The following is a 17998-nucleotide window of genomic DNA, read 5'->3' on the forward strand; positions in this document are numbered from 1 at the left end:
CAATATCGTGCTAGTCCCTAAAATGGATGGAAAGGTGCGAATGTGCATGGACTATTGGGATCTAAATCGAGCTAGTCCAAAGGATAACTTTTCTTTGTCGCACATGGATATCCTCGTAGATAACACGACCAATTTTGCCCTGTTTTCCTTCATGGATGGGTTCTCGGGCTACAATCAAATAAAGATGGCACCGGAGGACATGGAGAAGATGACTTTCGTCACCCTGTGGGGAACTTTCTGCTACAAAGTGATGTCCTTTGGGCTCAAGAACGCTGGGGCGACTTACCAGCGGGCTATGGTAGCATTATTCCATGACATAATGCACAAAGAGATTGAGGTCTACGTGGATTACATGATTGCTAAGTCAAAGACCAAGGAGGAACACCTTGTCAACTTACGAAAGTTGTTCAAGAGGCTGCGTAAATACCGATTAAGGTTGAATCCCGCAAAGTGCACTTTCGAGGTCAAATTTGGAAAGTTGCTCGATTTTATCGTGAGCCAGAAAAAGATAGAGGTAGACCCAGACAAAGTGAAGGCCGTCCTTGAAATGCCCAAGCCACGCACCGAGAAGCAGGTGAGGTTTCGTAGGACGATTGAACTACATAGCGAGGTTCATATCAAAGTTGATCACTACTTGTGAGCCTCTCTTCAACTTATTGCATAAGAACCAATCTATCCAATGGGATGACGATTGTCAAATGGCGTTCAAAAGGATTAAGCGGTGGCTCATGAATCCTCCTGTGCTTGTGCCACCGGTGCCCAAAAGACCCCTTATCCTACATATAATTGTGTTGGATGAGTCAATGGGGTGCGTGTTGGGGCAGCATGACGAGTCCAGAAAAAGGGAATGGGTCATCTATTACTTAAGCAAGAAGTTCACGGCATGTGAAATGAACTACTCTTTGCTCGAAAGGACATGTTGTGCCCTAGCGTGGGCAGCTCATCGTCTAAGGCAGTACATGCTGAACCACACCACTTGGCTGGTGTCCAAAATGGATCCAATCATGTACATCTTTGAAAAACCCGCTCTCACTGGACGAATTGCTCGGTGGCAGATTCTACTATCGGAATTTGACATTGTTTATGTCACTCAAAAGGCGATAAAGGGGAGTGCCTTGGCAGATTACCTGGCTCAACAGCCCATCAACGACTATCAGCCTATGCATCCAGAATTCCCAGATGAGGACATTGTGACCTTGTTTGAGGAGGAAGTAGAGGATGAAGATAGGGACAAATGGATTGTATGGTTCGACAGCGCGTCTAATGCACTAGGCCATGGAGTTGGGGCGGTTTTGGTTTCCCCCAACGAACAATATATACCTTTCACGGCTAGGTTGGGTTTTGACTGCACAAACAACATAGCTGAGTATGAGGCATGCGCCCTTGGGATCCAATCGGCAATTGACTTCAAGGTCAAGTTGCTCAAGGTATATGGGGACTCAGCCTTGGTAATCCACCAATTGATAGGGGAATGGGAGACCAGGGATCATATGTTGGTGCCCTACCAGGCCTGCATCAGGAAGATGATAGAATTCTTTGATGACATATCCTTTCATCACATTCCCATAGAGGAGAATCAGATAGCCGATGCCCTTGCCACTCTAGCATCCATGTTCCAACTAACCCCGCACGGGGATTTGTCGTACATCGAATTCAAATGTCGTGGCAAGTTTGCATATTGCTGCTTGATAGAAGAAAAGTAGGATGGTAAACCTTGGTACTTCAATATCAAACAATACATTGAAGACAAGGAATACCCACAAGATGCCTCTAACAACGACATGAGAACGTTGTGAAGGTTGGCAGTCGGTTTCTTCCTGAGCAGAAATATCCTATACAAGAGGAACCATGACATGATGTTTCTTCGATGTGTGGATGCCAGTGAGGCTAAGCACATTCTGGTAGAGGTGCATGAGGGATCCTTTGGAACGCATGCCAACGGACATGCCATGGCTCAGAAGATTCTGAGAGCAAGGTATTACTGGCTCACTATGGAGAATGATTGTTGCATCCATGTGAGGAAATGCCATAAGTGCCAGGCCTTCGCTGATAATGTCAATGCTTCGCCCATACCTTTGAACATCTTGACAGCACCATGGTCATTCTCTAAATGGGGTATAGACATGATCGGAGCTTTTGAGCCCAAGGCTTCAAATGGACATCGCTTCATCTTAGTCGCCATTGACTACTTCACCAAATGGGTCAAAGCAACTTCGTACGCTAGTGTGACTAGAAGTATGGTGATTAGGTTCATCAAAAAGGAGATAATTTACCACTATGAGTTGCCCAGGAAGATTATCACTGATAATGCGACCAATCTGAACTACAAGATGATGAAGGAAATGTGTGAGGATTTCAAGATCCAACACCATAATTCTATGCCTTACAAGCCCAAGATGAATGGGGCAGTTGAGGTTGCTAATAAGAATATCAAGAAAATAGTTCAGAAGATGACTATGTCATACAAGGATTGGCATGAGATGCTCCCTTTTGCATTGCATGGTTATCGAACTTCGATGTGCACATCGACTAGGGCAACCCCTTTCTCTTTGGTGTATGGGATGGAGGTTGTACTCCCGTTTGAGGTAGAGGTTCCTTCTTTGAGAATTCTAGCCAAAGTGGGGTTGGAAGAATCAGAATGGGCCCAAACTCGCTTTGATCATTTGAATCTTATAGAAGGTAAGAGGTTAGCTGCCATGAGCCATGGACAACTGTATCAAAGTCGTGTGAAGAATGCTTTTGACAAGAAGGTGCGCTAGCGCAAGTTGCGCCTAGGGCAGCTAGAAGGCTCAACACATGACTGTTCCCCGATGATATGAACCCTCATGGCACAAGGGCTGACTTAGGATCGTCTAGGATTAAAACTTGATGGAAAATGCGGAAATTGATTAAGGAAAGGATGGCAAATAAGGTGGTTAATTTCGTGGGTCTTAATAAGGTTGTTCTTGGCATAAAATGGAATAATGAGATGAGAAAACGTAGGTTAAGTGGTGGCTGGACAGAAATATAGAAATGGCAAAAACTCAAGCTACAGGGCTCCAAATGAGGTGATTCCAAAACGAGGTGAAATGTCTCGTCTTGAAATTCAATTTAGGCTCAAGAATCACTTAATTTGAGTGCGTAAAACGGGAGTTATGGCCACAAGATAATTCTGGGCATAAGTGGATTTTCTGGAATTGTGGTTTGAAAGGACAAGGTTGAAGATGAAAGGAAGGAAAGAATCACTCTTTCCGGCGAGGGCAACACACAAAGGTTGTGAAAGTCCTTTGATACAGCCAGGGTGTTCTTGAATCACTCAAGAATTTAGGAGAATCACTCTCACTAAGATAAAAGAGATAAACTCTAATTTTCTGAATAAAACTCAACTTGTGTTTATTGATAAAATGGTTCAGCTTATATAGAAGCTTTACAACAGATTTTAGTAATGACCCACTAACCTAGAATTAAAATAAGTTAATGCCATTAACCTAGGGAATTAAAAAAAACTTAATGGCTGAGTGTAACTGAAATTGTGGCAACTAAAAGTCACCCCCAACAGCCAACAAGTCAGCCACCATTTGGTCTCCCAAAAGGATGATGCCTAGGTTGCCAATTGGGCCCTTATTACAACTTGAACTAAACCTAACTAAAGCCCTTTTAGTTGATTAACCCAAAACATATTTTTGGTCAGCCAACTTTACAAGGATTGGGCCATTATTTAGACAAACTAAACACTCTAAAATTGAGACAAAGTGGTGCCATTTAGTCCTCCTCCATTTGGGCCATGATACAACTCACAACCTTGGACTTTTCTCCTTGAAACTTGGGCTTGTATTCAAATAGTATGGACAACACTTGTTGAAGAGCTTCCTTGGCTTTCCTTCCTCTAGCCCTTGTCATAGGCCCTCCAAGTCCTTCAAGTGGATCCTTGCCCTTACTCTTGGTCATGTCCTCATCACCTGAGGACTCATTGGGATCTTCAAGTCTTCAAATATTTTGTAAACCATAATCGCAACATTAATAAATGTGGGTTATTGATTTGCATCTCAACCTTCTGTGTTGTGTCTTTTACTTCTTATTGTCCATACACTCTCGATCTTGCCATTTGGCTCAATCAACGGGGTGTCGTAAGCGTTTAAGTAAAAGTTGAACATGATAACACATGTTTAATTGTTGCATTTAACATTCAACCATAAACATACATGCATTCACATCTTGTCATTTGGGATCCTACGAATCAGAGGATGAATGAGGAGTCATTGTGAGTGATGGTTAATACCACACCAATTTGAGACAAGGGTAAGTGAAAGGTAATGCAGGCATTTTGTGGTATTGTTTCATATTTGTTGCATGATGCCACTTCCTTTGTCTAACCTTAGGGGTAGGTACAGACAGGTGCTAGGCCCATGATCAATCGATCGTTATCACGTGTCTGGCTAAAGGCATTAAAGAAGCCCTCTTAGGAGTCAGCCTAGTATCTCTAATTTTGCTTTTTAAAATTTCCTGCTTTTTACTTGTTTGTTTTCTTGAATTATATCTTGAATTCACCGAAGTTTATATGCAATTATAGGATTTTAGAAAAATAAATAAATATATACATAACAAGGAACAAACACCATTTTGCAAAGGCTTTTGCCTAAAAAAAAAAAAATTAGCTCACCTGGGCGAGCGTGTCTGACGAGAGTTTTTAAAAAGAGGGGGGTGAAGCCATTTTTCACCCCATTTCTTCCCCAACATTCAAAACCACCAAAAGCTTACGAGAGCTCTCGTTTCCAGCAGCCCCAAGCCTCCATTTGCTCACTTTGCTTTCATTTTTGCATTTTCATTCATCTCCTACAAGTAAGTACCATCTCCCTTCAAATTTTGGCTTTCCATTATGGTATTTTGGTGCTCTAGTTGTCATATTCTTTGCAAATTTTGTGAGGCAATTTGTGTATGAATCCATGCTTTGATTGTTTGATTGGGGGCTGCAAGGGATGACCCTAGGCCTACCTTTGATCCTACTATGGATTGGCATGTCATACTATTCTCTATCCCTCATTTTTTCATGCTTGAGCATGCCTCCACCAACCATTCAATGAAATGCATCAATGACCATTGCATGTGTTATTGTGAAATTTGAATTGTGGAATGAGTTTGTGCATGTACAGTTGTCAATTGGAAAGTGTGAATAGCTTAGGTTGTTAGATTAAAATGCCAAGAGTATGAGTTAGACATAGAAATCTAAACTTTGTCTGGGATGCAAAATGTATGAGTTACATAAATGTGGGAGAGTGATTGTTTGGATTTAGACTAATATTTGATCTTGCTACAGTATGATAGGCACCTTGCATCTAGGTAGCTAAAATGCTTTTCAAAAAAATATATATCATAAAATAACATATGCACCGATGTATGATTATTTTCTAATTGCACGGTGACACTTGCATTTGGTGAAAATAAATATGCACCGTTCAAATTTGTTTGGCTTTTGTTGTGTTTACGATAAATGAAATGATGGTTGGCATTTCATGCAAACTAACTTTATGAACGTGTCCTTGCAGGAAATGGCTCCAAAGAAGCTTCTAGCTAAGAGGGCAAGGAAAGATGCCGCTGGAGAAGGATCCAGTGCGGCCCCACAAGTGGATATGGAATTTGATGGACATCGATTCCGAAGCGAGGAACACCAACACCATTTTGAAGCCATCAAGGGTTGGTCTTTCATCAAGGAGAGACGGGTCCAATTGAGGGAAGGAGAATATGCTGAGTTCCAGGAGGAAATTGCTAGGAGGTAGTGGACTCAACTTGCGGGGCCCATGGCTAAGTATGATCCAAAAATAGTCATGGAGTTCTATGCTAATGCATGGCCCACAAAGGAAGGAGTCAGGGACAAGCGCTCCTAGGTGCAAGGCTAATGGATCCCCTTTGATGAAGATGCCATTAATGAATTTTTAGGGCATCCGTTGGTCCTAGAAGAGGGGCAACGCTATGAATTCAGTCAAAGAAGGAGCCAGGCCTTGGGATTTGATGAGGAGGCCATAGGCCAACTACTATGTGTTCCAGGGCAGGACTTCGCTCGAAGTGTGACAAGGAGATGGGTGCAAATCATGTGTACTAGCATGACCACCCTGACAGAGATCTGGATGGCATTGCTACTCAGCAACATCCTCCCCAATGATCATAATTCCGACCTTTCTCTGCCAAAGTGCCAGCTGGTCTATGCCATCTTGACCCAGGTGAGTGTTCATGTGGCCCAGTTGATCTCAGATGCCATTTATAAATTTGTAGGGATCACGCCTTGATGTGTCATCATTTTCTTCTATTTTCTAAACCCTTTTTGCACCATTTTAATTAGTGATTGGTCTTAATTGTCAATTAATTAGGCAGTTTTATTATTTGGGCTCATTCAGCTAATTTGATGTTTTTAATCTAATTTCAGGAATTAATGAAACATTGGGCTTAATCCGGATTTTGGTTGTGGACTTGAAGAAGGCAAATAAAGCAGCGCTTACCTTAGTTAATTTCTAATTAGGAAATTTCACAATTTTATTTTATGTGGTTTAGTGTTTATTTCGTTTTGGGCCAGAGTATTGTAATAGGGCCCAGTGACTTTGAGTGACTCTTTTTAAATAGCAGCCTTGGGATTCGTGCAAGGCTATTCTGTTATGTTATTCATTATTCAGAGCTTTGTTTAGGTTTTACATTTTTCTACTTGAATGCTATTGTTTTGGTTCTTAATGCAATTTTCCATTTTCTGCTTCTAATAACAATTTCGTTCTTGTTTCTTCTTCTACTTTCATTTACGTTTCTGCTTCATTTACGTTTCTGCTTTTAGTTTCATTTGTGTTTTCTGTTTGAATCTAGGGAAGGCTAGATTTTCTGGTGTTGTTTCCTTTTGAGGATGAAGCCCAACTCTCTTTGAGGTTTTGTTTATAATGTGGCTTCCTGGAAGTTTCCCCTTCACCAGTTAACCCAAATTCGTGAACATTAATCAGTGCACGCTTCGTGTTCGATTAATTTCCTCTGAGCCTAACTTGCGTTCATGCTTAATGGATAAAGGGCTAACTGGTGTATGTGTTGCCTAATCACGTATTGACAACCCTAAGTTGATTTTCGCTTAGTAAATTGAAATAGGGTTGGATTAAGTGGTTAACTGTTAGGGACGAATTCTCCATAACCCAGGATAAGAGAATGGCTTTTGAATCAGAGGAAACAACCTATTTTTAATATTAGTAGTTTCGTATTCCAGTTTACTTGTTCTGTCCTTTAAATCACAAAACAATCAAACCCCCCCAATCGTTACTGTTACTGCAAGTGTATTATGAACATTTGGTTTATCATTGCTCGTTGGGAAACGACCTAAGATCCCTTCCTAGTTACTGCATTTTCATGTTTATTTGATTCGGGTACAGCCTCGATTAAATTTGGCGTCGTTGCCGGGGAGCAGTGTCCAAAGGTTCATAATAGCTAGCGTTGTTTGTTTAATTCTTTCGTGTTTTATGTTTAATTGTTAGTATTGTGTTAGTATGTGTGTTAGTGTTGTTTAATGTCCTGGTATTTTGTTTAGTGTGTGTTCTGTTTCAGTTTTCCTATTAAGCGTTTCCCATGTTTCAGTTTTTGGTGTTTTGCTGTGAATAGTGTTTTGCGACGGACTTAGCGACCACTTTTGCTTGCGGCAAAACAGAGTAGTAGTAAAAATCATGTAGCGACGGATTTTAGCGACCACCCATGCTGAATTATTTTGGATTTTTTGTTTTAGTAGCTAGGGTTGTTATTTTTGGCTGAATTTTTTTGTGGTAACTTCTTTTAATCTATATTTTGTGGGAAAAATAACTAGAGCCTTTAGTTTGGTCAGATTTGAAAGTTCCAAAAAAGTAGCAAATTTTGTGTTTGTCAAAACTTCAAACGGCCATAACTTTTGCTCCGGTTATCAGAATCGCAATTATTATATATGTATTTGGGGTAGAAAAAAATTTCCTACACCATGGTTGCCTTCCATCGGCTGGCTGAGGTCTCCATCGTCCAAAAAAAGTGATTCTGTCAAAAGTTTTTTATTTTTCAAGTTTTATTCACTTATTTTTCTTAACCTACCATTTTTAGCTTCCATAGTTAGACTTTGAATTTTTGCCTGAAATTTTTTGTGCTATCTTCTCATCATTTTATAAGGTTGCTCACAAAATTTCAAGTCATTTGGATATCATTTGAGGGTAGATGTAGTTCAAACCTACACCTTTATTTACATGACAAGGCAACTAGTTGTGCATGCTGAATGTAGTGTATGACTAGAGGCAATCCATCTGACTTATAACCCTTTGATCCTGAGATAGATAGGAAATTTCATTGATTAGTTAGGCATCATTTTATACCTTTTGATCATCCCGAGCATTCCATTAGTGGTGAATCTGTGCATTCTGTTATTGGTGATTTTGAACATCCTGATTTTGAGCATTATAATTTTGAGCATCCTGATTTTGAACATTCTGAGAACATGGCACAACCTCCACCCCGTGAGAGGACTCTAAGGGAAATGGCATCACCTGATTTCACCTACGAAAGCTTGTGCATCCAATACCCTGATCCCATATGTTCTTAAAACTGGACTGATTCATTTGCTTCCAAAGTTTCATGGCCTTGCAGGTGAAGACCCGCACAAACATTTGAAGGAATTTCATATTGTCTGCTCCACCATGAAACCCCCAGATGTCCAAGAGGATCACATATTTCTGAAGGCTTTTCCTCATTCTTTAGAGGGAGTGGCAAAGGACTGGCTGTATTACCTTGCTCCAAGGTTCATCACGAGCTGGGATGACCTTAAGAGAGTATTCTAAGAAAAAATTTTCCCTGCTTCCAAGACCACAGCCATCAGGAAGGATAACTTAGGTATTAGACAACTCAGTGGAGAGAGCCTGTATGAATACTGGGAGAGATTTAAAAAACTATGTGCTAGTTGCCCTCACCATCAGATTTCAGAGCAGCTTCTTCTCCAATATTTTTATGAAGGACTCAGTAATATGGAGAGAAGTATGATAGATGCTGCTAGTGGTGGAGCCCTTGGAGACATGACTCCTATTGAAGCTAGACATTAAATTGAGAAGATGGCTTCCAACTCCCAGCAGTTTAGCGCCAGAAATGATGTTATAATCATTAGAGGAGTGCATGAGGTAGCTACAAACTCAGCTGCATCATCTGAAACTAAGAAGCTTGAAGGCAAACTAGATGCATTAGTTAACTTGGTAACCCAGCTGGCCTTGAACTAGAAATCTGTACCTGTCACAAGGGTCTGTGGTTTGTGCTCCTCTGCTGACCACCATACAGACCTTTTCCCTTCCATGCAGCAACCTGGAGCAATTGAGCAGCCCGAAGCTTATGCTGCAAACATTTACAATAGACCTCCTCAACCTCAGCAGCAAAATCAACCACAACAGAACAATTATGACCTCTCCAGCAACAGATACAACCTTGGATGGAGGAATCACCCTAATCTCAGATGGTCTAGCCCTCAACAACAACAACAACAGCCTGCTCCTTCCTTCCAAAATGCTGCTGGCCCAAGCAGACCATACATTCCTCCACCAATCCAAAAACAACAACAGCCCTAGAAACAGCCAACAGTTAAGGCTCCTCCGCAACCTTCCCTCGAAGAACTTGTGAGGCAAATGACCATGCAGAACATGCAGTTTCAACAAGAGACCAGAGCCTCCATTCAGAGCTTAACCAATCAAATGGGACAATTGGCTACACAATTAAATCAACAACAGTCCCAGAATTCTGACATGCTGCCTTCTCAATCTGTCCAAAATCCCAAAAATGTCAGTGCCATTTCATTGAGGTCGGGAAAGCAGTGTCAAGGACCTCAACCCATAGCACCTTCCTCATCTGTAAATGAACCTGCTAAACTTCACTCTACTCCAGAAAAAGGTGATGACAAAAATTTACCTAACAATTTTCTGTGCAGGTGAATCTTCCATTGGTAATTCTGATTTGCAGAAGCAGCACATCCCTCCTCTTCCATTCCCTCCAAGAGCAGTTTCCAACAAAAAATTGGAAGAGGCAGAGAAAGAGATCTTGGAAACATTTAGAAAAGTAGAGGTAAACATACCTCTACTGGATGCAATAAAACAAATTCCAAGATATGCTAAATTCTTGAAGGAGCTGTGCACTAATAAGCGAAAGCTTAAAGGAAGTGAACGAATTAGCATGGGCAGAAATGTCTTCGCACTGATTGGTAAATCTGTTCCCTAAATTCCTAAAAAATGTAAAGATCCAGGTACATTCAGTATACCTTGTTGTCATACCCTAATTTCGTCCGGGGACCTTTGCTTGATGACATGCAACTTTTGTTTGGTCCTTGTGAGGTGCTTGGCACCCATCATTAGGCAATTTGTGAAATTCCGGGACATGCCGGAAAGCAAAAGAAAATATTGATGCACAATCCGTAAGGTTCCGTGACACACCGGAAATCAAATGGAAGCATCGTTGCACAATTAGTGAGGTTCCGTAACATTCCGTAAGTCAAAAAGGGGATGATTATGTAATCCGCAAGGTTCCGTAACATTACGGAAAGAAAACAAGTATCGTTACGAAATTCGTAAGTTTCCGTAACTTTACGAAAAAAGAATCACCAAAAAAGGGTAGGGGGTGTACTTAGTAAAAATGGGGGTGCAAATAGGAACCAGGCCCACTTGGGCCCTCCAGAAGATTCCTCCAGAAGGCTGTTGCTTCTGTAGGAAGCAACCCTGGTTGCCTGGGCGAGCTGGGTGGCAAGCTTCTCCCCCAATTTTCTATAAATAGGGGGAGAAGTGAAGTGAAAAAGGGTTCAGCCCCTTAGGCACTTCTCTCTCTTTCGAATTTGCTTGGAAAAATTGTTTCCGTGAAGAAAATCCAAGCCGAGGCGCTTCCGTAACGTTTCCGTGAGGAATTTCGCGAAGGTTTCGACTGTTCTTCGACGTTCTTCATTCGTTCTTCATCGTTCTTCGATCTTCAACGGGTAAGTACCTCGAACCAAGCTTTTCGATTCATTCTATGTACCCGTAGTGGTCCACATTGTGTTTCGTGTATTTTTATTCTCGTTTCATTTACTTTTTATACCCCCTTTTGACGTGCTTAAGCCATTTTATTTAAGTCTTTTCTCGCTTAACCTAAAAATAAAATAAATTTCCACCGATCGTTTGAATTGTATTATCCGTTAACTTCGGTTAAAATGAATTCCGACCGTTCAGTCGTGCCGTAACCACGTTGGAAATCAAAAAAGAGGTAAGATAATAATATAATAATCAAAAAACGTCTTTTAGTAAAATAAATGATCACCTTTTAAGTAAAAAAGAATCGCTTGATAAAAAAGAACTACGTAGGTCTGATTTCCTCATCGCAATTGAGGAATACGTAGGAGCAAAGGGAAACACCCTTGTCGACCACAAAAAGAGAAAAATATAAAAAGGGTATAAAGGATATAAAGACATAAAAAGGGAACATAAAAATCAAAGTCATGTTTGCACATTCGATTAAAGGCTGCCATCCCTTGGGACGGACGTGTGGGGTGCTAATACCTTCCCCGTGCGTAAATACAACTCCCAACCTTTCACTTAAAAGTTCGTAGATCACGTCTTTTCCAGTTTTTCCGACGTTTTCCTCAAATAAACGTTGGTGGCGACTCCGCGTGTATTCCTTTCATGGAACACGCATCCCGCGAGTCATGCGTCGCCCTCCCGCCGAAGGGTAGGTTGCGACAGTTGGCGACTCCACTGGGGACTGTTTTTAGAGAGTTAGGCCATTTAATCTTGTGCAATGTTTTACCGTGACTTACCCCTTTGTTGGTTTCCCTTCATTATGTTCTTGTGTATATAAACTCTTTGTTGCTTTTAGTGCGTTTTAAAATGTATGCATGAGGTAAATATTTATTCATTTGATGCACACAAACACCAACACTATTTGCACACACTGTGAGTTGAAAAAGGGCCCTATACCCGGGTTCATAGGAACATAAGGATTGGAGGTGAATCTGTGATCATGCTAGGTCTCCGACTTGCTTGATTACAGTGAACCCTCATCTAGAGTTTTCCTCTTTGAAAACATATTGTTGCTAGTAGTCCCTACTGCTGCTGTATGTTCTTCGAAGGGGATAATACCTCTAGAAACTATCAAGAGAGATATGACTACCTTGGGGGTTATCACTAAATGCCTAGTTAGCTCTCTCCCTTATAGGTCCCTTAAATAGGGGCACGGAGCAGACACACTGCGTGCCATTTTTTCACACTGCCATGCATAAGTATCGTATACCCTTTTGCTTATGTTCAGTGAATATTGTCATACCATGTACATTCCCGCATTGCGCCTTTGGCATATGCATCGCATATGGGTTCTGTCTTAATCCCCTCTATAGACAAATCAACGGAGGGTCCGGGTCACCGTTTTAAATACATACGTTAGGGCACTTTGCTACCCCTAGCCGTTGTGTCTAAGAAGGAGACAATGTCCCGGGCACCCGCATTCTTAAATTACATCTGTGCCATATGCATTCCTTCATGCATTCATCCATTCCACCCATGAGATATCGGAGTTTTGATTAGCACTAGCTTTTTGTCTCACTTTAGTAAGCATGGGGATAAATCAAACCAGCAAGAGGTTTTACCAAGTCAAGGTTAAAGGCCTAGATACCACCAGCATCAAGGAATTGGGGCAGTTGATGGAACCTCTCCAAATGCAAGCCTTCCGCAAGACTTACGGAAAGATCTTAGAGTTGACCATAGCAGAGGTATCCATAGAAGCCATTGCATCACTCACCCAATACTACGACCAGCCTTTGAGATGCTTCACATTCGGAGACTTCCAATTGGTACCGACCATTGAAGAATTTGAGGAGATTCTAGGATGTCCTCTCGGGGGAAGAAAACCATATCTTTTCTCCGGTTGTCTCCCCTCTTTGAGCAGAATTGCAACTGTGGTCAAGGATTCAGCAAGAGGTTTGGACCGCGTAAAACAAACTCGAAACGGCATAGCGGGCCTACCACGGAAGTACCTAGAAGACAAGGCGAGGGATATGGCAAATCAAGAAGATTGGGTCCCGTTTATGGATGTGTTAGCATTGCTAATCTTTGGGGTCGTCCTCTTTCCAAACGTAGATGGTTTAGTGGACCTAGCCGCAATCGACGCGTTCCTTGCATACCGCCATAGCAAGGAAAGTCCGGTGGTAGTTGTCTTGGCAGATTTATTTGACACATTTGACCGAAGGTGCGAAAAGAGTAGCGCACGGATCATCTGTTGCTTGCCCGCTCTCTGTGTTTGGTTGATTTCACACCTGTTCCAGCAAGACACGAGGCATCCATGTCCGCTCCAAAGCCATCGCTCGTGTACTGAAAAGAGAAGAATAGATTGGGACCAGCTTTTGGCTGGGATAGGAGGTAGAACAATCAATTGGTTCCCCCGATGGAAGGAAGGAAAGGAGGGAGTCCTTTTCTCATGTGGAGGGTACCCAAACATTCCGCTGATAAGAACGAGGGGTTGTATTAACTACAATCCCGCGCTCGCTATAAGACAACTAGGGTACCCCATGAGGGAAGCACCGATGGAAGAAAGCATGTCTCCTTTCCTTGTGAGGGATTTCGGCGCGCAAAATTTCAAGGCTATACAAAGAATCCATAAGGCATGGGAAACCCCGTTAAGGAAAGATCAAGAACTTAGGGGCATTCGTAATGGCATCATTGGTGGTTACCATGAATGGCTGAAAGTTCATATACGAGGTTTAGATTGGCTCGCCAAGTTAAAAGTCGTCAGCGAAGAGAGTTTCGAAGCACCGGAAGAGGACGAAGAAGTCCAAGCTCTCAAAAGCGAGTTAGGAAAGGCGAAACTTGCCAAGGAGAAGTTCAAGTTGGCCGCTACACACATCCGGAAGGAGTGTGCCGGATTATGGGAAGAGAATGCAACTACCGCAAGAGCCCTTGAACAAGAGACCAAGAGGGCTCGCAAGGAAGAGTATGGCCGTAACAAATTTCGCGGAGCTCTGTGGGGTAGCAACAGTGAACTCAAGCTACGAAGGGAAGAGAGGGACCAGTCGCGAGCACATAGCATGGTCTTGAAAGAGGAGTTAGTTGCCTGTTCAAGGTCCAAAAGGAGCTTGTCTCAGCGTTTATGCGAGACGGAGACCAACATGCTAGCTATCATCGCCAAGTACCAAGAAGAGTTAGGTCTAGCCACGACCCACGAGCATAGGATCGCGGACGAGTATGCCCAAGTATACGCGGAAAAAGAGGCTAGAGGAAGGGTGATCGACTCTTTACACCAAGAGGCAACCATGTGGATGGATCGGTTTGCTCTTACCTTGAACGGGAGTCAAGAACTTCCCCGATTGTTAGCCAAGGCCAAGGCAATGGCGGACACCTACTCCGCCCCCGAAGAAATTCATGGGCTTCTCGACTATTGTCAGCATATGATAGACTTAATGGTCCACATAATTAGAAATCGCTAGAAAACTTGTATGGTCTCTCAGACTTTGACTAGATACGACTTTCTGAAATAAAATGAGTTGGTCCCATGTTTCTACTCCAAAAAAGCTTGTGCGAATCAAATCACTCCTGCATTTTATCTCTAGCATGCATTCTTTCTTTCTTTACCCACTCCTCACGTTTGGTTTTTTAGGGAAAAACACCATAACTAAACGCGCCACAAGGCATCCCTATCGCACCAGATCCAAATCTAGAACGATGGGTGATCAAGAGGAGACACAGGAACAGATGAAAGCCGACATGTCGGCTCTGAAAGAACAGATGGCTTCCATGATGGAGGCCATGTTAGGAATGAGGCAGCTCATGGAGAAAAACGCGGCCACCGCTACCGCTGTCAGTTCGGCTGCCGAAGCAGACCCAACTCTCTTGGCAACTGCGCTCCATCCTCCCTCAAACATAGTAGGACGGGGAAGGGACACATTGGGGCACGATGGCAACCCTCACCTGGGATACAACCGAGCGGCTTACCCTTATGGATTGCCGCCCAACCACTCACCACCCGTCTTGCAAGACGATGCGGGCCATATTGCTTCTCTCGTCCTTGAAAGAGAGCCTCCTCAACAGCCCGACGAGGTCCACAAAGACCCTCAAGACTATGCTCGAAGGGATGTCGAGTTCTATCCCCCGATCCCCTAAGGGCCGGCACCCAGCACGTTGCCTCAACCCAACGTCGCGACACAACCAATAGTTTTGTCCACGGAAGGACCGCCCCCGGCAATTGAAGAAAGGAGGAAGCTCGATCTCCTCGAGGAAAGATTGAGAGCCGTGGAAGGATTTGGGGACTATCCGTTCGCAGACATGACGGATCTTTGCTTAGTACCCGATGTTGTTATCCCCCCGAAGTTCAAAGTGTCGGACTTCGACAAGTATAAAGGGACGACTTGTCCCAAAAACCATCTCAAGATGTACTATCGCAAGATGGGCGCACACTCTAAGGATGAGAAGCTATTAATACACTTTTTTCAAGATAGCTTGGCCGGAGCCGCGGTAGTTTGGTACACTAATTTGGAAGCTTCCCGTATCCGTACTTGGAAGGATCTGATTACTGCCTTCCTAAGGCAATACCAGTATAATTCCGATATGGCTCCCGATCGCACTCAGCTGCAGAATATGTTCAAGAAAGAGGGCGAAACCTTTAAAGAATACGCACAGCGGTGGAGAGACCTGGCGGCACAAGTAGCTCCTCCCATGGTTGAGAGAGAGATGATCACCATGATGGTAGACACTCTGCCAGTGTTCTACTATGAGAAGCTAGTAGGTTACATGTCGTCCAGCTTCGCGGACCTAGTGTTCGCCGGGGAAAGAATCGAGGTAGGGTTGAAAAGAGGAAAGTTCGATTACGTTTCCTCCATGAGTGCGAATGCCAAAAGAATCGGGACAACGGGGGCAAAAAGGAAGGAAGGAGATGCCCATGCCGTCTCTTCAACGCCCGCGTGGGTCAAACCCCCGTAGACACCTCATAGTACCCATCAGTACGCGCAATATCACCCGAGCTTCTCGGCTCATACCGGGAACGCCTCTGGTTCAGCACCTGTGCATCCTAAGGCACCCACCCAGAGGGAAGCTCCCCAAGTTCCAACTCCGAACACAACTCGCCCGGCCGGTAATCCCAACGCAACAAGGAACTTCCCTCCGAGGCCATTTCAAGAATTCACCTCACTCCCAATGACGTACGAAGACCTCTTGCCGTCCCTCATCGCCAACCATTTGGCTGTGGTAACTCCCGGAAAGGTCCTCCAACCCCCTTTCCCAAAGTGGTATGACCCTAACGCAACTTGCAAGTACCATGGGGGTGTCCCGGGGCATTCCATTGAAAAATGCTTGGCCCTTAAATACAAGGTCCAACATTTGATAGATGCTGGATGGCTGACTTTCCAAGAAGATCGGCCCAATGTGAGAACCAACCCGCTCGCCAATCATGGAGGGGGAGCGGTTAACGCTGTTGAGTCCGATAGGCCGCGCAGGTCTAAACCTTTAAAGGATGTGGCAACCCCTAGGAGGTTTATCTTTGAGGCCCTACAAAAGGGAGGTGTGATTCCCCATAGTGGGCGTAAGGAGGATTCCTGTTTGCTGCATTTCGGCGAGCTGCATGACATGGAAACGTGTTTGGGAGTAGAGGAATTGTTACAGCGAATGATAGATCAAGGTCGACTGGAAGTTGCCAGTGAAGGAAGAGAAGAGCAGCATATATGCATGCAGTCCACGGACGGGAGTAGTGTTGTGAAGCCCAAACCCTTGGTGATATACTTCACCAACGGCACAGCTTCGCAAAAACCCGGACACCCCTTAGTAGCTAAACCTGTTCCTTTCCCATACCAAAATAGCCACGCAGTCCCATGGAGATATACACCTCCGAGGGAGAAGGAAGAAGAAGCCACCGATGTCAGCTCGTTGTCGGCTAAGGTAACAAATATCACAGGACTAAGTGGTGTGACCCGTAGCGGTCGTGTGTTTGCGCCTCCGAACCTACCAGTCCAACCCGCGAACGTCAAGGGGAAAGGAAAAGTGGTGGAGGAACAAGATGGTGAAGCACCCCACGCTTTGAATAAAGATATTCTGGCGAAAGGTCTTCTGGAGAAAAAGGATGGTAAAAAGGAGGTGTCGCTAGAGGAAGCCAGTGAGTTCCTCCGTATAATTCAGCAGAGCGAATTCAAGGTTATCGAACAGCTCAACAAAACTCCGGCCAGGGTCTCGCTGTTGGAGTTACTCATGAGCTCCGAGCCTCATCGGGCTCTGCTAATAAAAGTTCTGAACGAGGCCCATGTGGCCCAAGACATCTCGGTAGAAGGTTTCGGAGGGCTGGTCAATAATATCACTGCCAACAACTATCTCGCCTTCGCCAAAGAAGAAATCCCCGCCGAGGGGAGAGAGCATAATAAAGCTTTGCATGTATCAGTCAAGTGTATGGACCATATCGTAGCCAAAGTGCTCATCGATAATGGTTCCAGTTTAAACGTGATGCCTAAGAGCACTTTGGAGAAATTACCATTCAATGCCTCCCACTTAAAGCCGAGTTCAATGGTGGTTCGTGCCTTCGACGGCACCCGCCGAGAGGTTAGGGGAGAAATCGATCTCCCGGTACAGATAGGCCCTCACACCTGTCAAGTTACTTTCCAAATAATGGATATTAACCCCCCCTACAGTTGTCTGTTGGGGCGCCCGTGGATCCACTCAGTGGGAGTTGTTCCCTCTACACTCCACCAAAGTTGAAATTCGTAGTGGAAGGGCATCTGGTCATCGTATCAGGCGAGGAAGACATCTTGGTGAGCTGCCCATCGTCTATGCCTTATGTGGAAGCCGCAGAGGAGTCATTAGAAACCGCTTTCCAGTCTTTTGAGGTGGTAAGCATTTCCTCCGTGGACTCCTTCTCTGGGCAAGCTTGCCTGTCTGATGCAGCAGTAATGATGGCCCGAGTTATGTTGGGGAACGGTTACGAACCCGGAATGGGTTTAGGCAAAGACAACGGCGGCATAACTAGCCTGATAAATGCCAAAGGAAATCGTGGGAAGTATGGTTTAGGCTATAAGCCCACTCAGGTAGAT

At 43.9% G+C, this 17998-nt stretch overlaps 1 protein-coding gene and 1 pseudogene across 1 annotated transcript; both read left to right on the forward strand.

Moving 5' to 3' along the window:
- Positions 1 to 698: 698 nt before the first annotated feature.
- LOC102664002 (uncharacterized) lies at positions 699 to 1703 on the forward strand. Its single transcript, XM_006589891.1, has one exon. The coding sequence runs from the start codon at positions 699 to 701 to the stop codon at positions 1701 to 1703; it is 1005 nt and encodes a 334-aa protein (XP_006589954.1).
- A 420-nt stretch (positions 1704 to 2123) lies between these two features.
- Positions 2124 to 17998, forward strand: part of LOC106794816 (uncharacterized) — a 189022-nt pseudogene continuing 173147 nt past the window's right edge.

Source organism: Glycine max, chromosome 10, assembly GCF_000004515.6.
Source record: "Glycine max cultivar Williams 82 chromosome 10, Glycine_max_v4.0, whole genome shotgun sequence".
In the NCBI taxonomy this organism is placed as follows: Eukaryota; Viridiplantae; Streptophyta; class Magnoliopsida; order Fabales; family Fabaceae; genus Glycine; species Glycine max.